General features: G+C 34.3%; 1 protein-coding gene across 1 annotated transcript in view; it reads right to left on the bottom strand.

Moving 5' to 3' along the window:
* Positions 1–2,139, bottom strand: part of LOC106102590 (farnesyl pyrophosphate synthase 2-like) — a 6,136-nt gene extending 3,997 nt beyond the window's left edge. Inside the window, exons 1-2 of the mRNA XM_013282115.1 lie at positions 2,027–2,139; positions 859–1,012 (exon numbers count right to left, since the gene is read on the bottom strand). Of these exons, the coding sequence (XP_013137569.1) occupies positions 859–1,012; positions 2,027–2,067 (195 nt within the window). The 5' untranslated portion in view covers positions 2,068–2,139. The remainder of the gene's footprint in view (positions 1–858; positions 1,013–2,026) is intronic.
* Positions 2,140–3,459: the final 1,320 nt, after the last annotated feature.

Below are 3,459 nucleotides of genomic sequence, written 5' to 3'. Positions count from 1 at the left end.
AAAGCTAATCGAGGCGGGGACTATCTTCATCGATATCCAGGGTCAGTGCACCCGCTGCCTGGAATTCGGCCACGGCCGAAAGTACTGTGAAGAGACGGTGGACCTCTATAGCCACTGCGGAGGGGAGCACGACTGTGCGAAGTGCCCCTCCCGTTTGGATGAAAAGGTACCCGTCTGCTGGCACTGTAACCGAGCCGGGCAAAAGGAAAAGGGGCACATAGCATTCTGACTGTCCCATACGGCAAAAGTGGGACTCTATAGCGCGCTCGTCCATAAGCTACTGCTAAGGGCATCGCAGTGGAACTACTAGTGGAGGATGGAGCTGTGCAGAGTCCGGATAAATTGGTTGCACTATTAGCCGGGACGATCTACGCCGATATACGAAAATTAATGCAATATGTCATGTAATGTAACACAAAAAAATAGAGAAACAAATTGACATATACGAAAATTAATGTAATATGTAATGTAATGTAATAAAAAAGAAGTAAAAGACAACTATATGGAAATAGAACTATATAATCAATGAATGCCGCAGGATAAGAATTATAAAAAAAGAACAAGTCGGCAAATTTAGTCTAATAAAATTTCTTGCTAAGCAAGAAGACCACAGGTGGTGCAAATAAAAAAAAACCAACCCACAGTGGGCCAGCACGGTTGACTATGTCCTAGTCACACCCTTACTTAGGTAGGGTAGGCTTTGAGTCCCTCGGTGGGGACATATAGTGAGCTGGTGATGATGATGATGATTCGTCCTCCGCAGTGTAATTATTAACAACCAATTGGAAACATTAGAAAGTACTGTTTTTCTGTTATAAATATTGCTTTGTAATAATTTGTTGAATTATTAACTTTTACCTTAGTTAATCGTTTGGCTAGAGATGGTGTTTTACCAACTTCACCGTTGGCTATCACATCAGATACGATTTTTTGAACGGTATTATTAAATCGTTGTGTCCGCTCCAACCAATCGGCTTTTGAAGTTTGCTTTTGTTGAACTGCTGCACTGTGCCTGATTTAAAAAAAATAGGAAAATACGTCAACGTATAAGAAAGAATTATAAAGTAAAATATAGGTATGTGCAGCAATCGACAATACTGAAAAAACAACAAATAGTCGTTTCAGAAATCGTAAAATAGGATTTGTTGGTTAATAAAGAATGAGAAAATCCAGATGTCTATAAATCCTTGCCTTTTCATCCTTCTTTCCTGGATTATACAGGGTGATGGATCAACGACTTTGTGGAGTTAGAGGATCTCAATAGCTATCGTTTAAGCGCACAGTATGGTGTCCGATTTTAACAAATAAAAAATATATTCATAAATATAATAATGCATAATTCACACTGGGCTAGTAATTGATTCGAGTAGCGAGTAATTTTGTATTTAAAAACGTATCTGAACAACAAAACATCTGTGGAATAAATTAGAAAATCATATTATAACTAGATGAGAGAATTTTAACTAATAAATAACTTGATACTCGACTTAAATTCTAGCCTAGTGCGAACTAGGCATAAAGATCATAGTCAGTTGTAGTCTTTATTATCAACTAGCTGTTGCCCGCGACTTCGTCACCTAGATATTAGAAAACATACGAACTATTTAAATAACAAAAAGCTGCGTATCCCTCGGGAACCGGACATTTCTCGGAGATGAACCTTATCCCATGCGTACTTCAGACTTTGCTCTATATCTGTGTCAAATTTCAATAAGATATGTTGAAACGCTGCAAAACGATCGACTCAACACTCGAAGAATAAATTAATAAACCCCTCGGGAACCGTAACTATTCTCTGGATAAAAGTAGCCTATGTATTCTTTCAGACTATGCTCTAAACCTGTGCCAAATTTTATGGAGATCCGTAAAGCCGTTTAGGCTATAAAAACTAACAAACATCCATCCATCGTAACTTTCGCATTTATAATATTATATTATATGACTAGAGTTATTTTACACAATAAATACATTTTATTTTGGTTTAAAACATTATATCATTTCATTATATTTTAAAAGAGATACATACCAAATTCTAAAACCACGAACAAAACACCTACTTAGTAACATATTTTGATAATATTTAACCAACTTCAAAAAGATTCCTTGCAAATCTGAATGTTTTTTCCAATTGATTGTCCTCTGTGGAGAGACTGGCAACAGCTGCTCGATCGAAGGCGCTTTAATAGAGGCGTGCAAATTTTTTATTGTGCGAAATAAATTCGTGGGTCGCAAGTTATACGACAATGCAAAATCTTACTTCAAATTTTTAAGGTTATACATATTTTTTAATACATATTATATTATATTTTTAGGTTGTAGTAGATAGGTTAGTAAGTTAAAGTATTGTTTTGTTTAATGCTTAATAATTATTTAATGGATATTAATAGAAACAAAATGTTCAATCTAAATATTAGAGCAGACATATTTCGGCGAGTAAATGACACTTAATTTACTTTACTGGCTAACTATTTTCCCGTGACTTTGCCCGCACAAAATTAAAAAAGGGAATTAAATAACTACCCTTCCAGAATATATTTTTATATCTAAGATATTTTTTTTTCTTTATTAGGATCTTTCTCCTTACATTAACGAACACAATAAATAAATATTAATTTTCGAACTGAATTACTTTCTTATTGATCTCAGAATAATAATAACCCATAACTGATATTAAAGAGCCGCTATTCAATTCGTTTTGTTGTTTGAAGTGTTAAATGTAAGATTCCGATGTAGGGCTGATTTTGATCACTGGACTGGAATTATGTAAACAGGTATTATATTCAACGAATATACCATTTTTTATAAATCAATGTTTTAAAGAAGAACATTTAAGAAACACTGGAATGATCTGCATTTCAATATTGATGAGTAAGGATGAAAAAAAAAAATGCTTTATTTCAAACATAAATATCGTGACTGATATTGACTGTAAGTTTATTTTATTTGGAACAAGTAACACGATGAATAGTAATGTAAAAATTATATATTCAAAAGTAATGGTGCATCGCGAATTTGTCAGCGCGGAGTTGGATTTTTAAATAAATAAAAAAACAAACATACAGACGATTTGAGTATCTCCTTCTTTTGGGTAATCGGTCAAAAATACGTGTACAATACTCCCGCACACAACAGTTAGCTTCCCGTCAAGTTATAATATCGCCTCCAACCAAAGACATTTAAGAAATATGTAGACAAGACATAAGGAACAACATTTTTTCACCGGTAACTTCTATATACGGCAATATCTCGTTGTCAAATTTGACAAGTGATGTCCACTTCGCAGTGTTTGAATTATTTGTTTATTTATTACTTTGGCTATCGGACACCAGGTTTCAAGTGAAATGTCAACTGTGCTTCCTCTACATATTTTTTAAGCGCTTTGTCTCCAACTGTTCCGGATAGACAGACAAACAGAATTTTAATTTTACGAATTAGATTTTATTGCACGTAACCGTCAAC

This window comes from Papilio polytes, unplaced genomic scaffold (genome assembly GCF_000836215.1).
Source record: "Papilio polytes unplaced genomic scaffold, Ppol_1.0 DF823923.1, whole genome shotgun sequence".
Taxonomy (NCBI): Eukaryota; Metazoa; Arthropoda; class Insecta; order Lepidoptera; family Papilionidae; genus Papilio; species Papilio polytes.
This window is presented reverse-complemented; position numbering and strand designations above follow the sequence as displayed.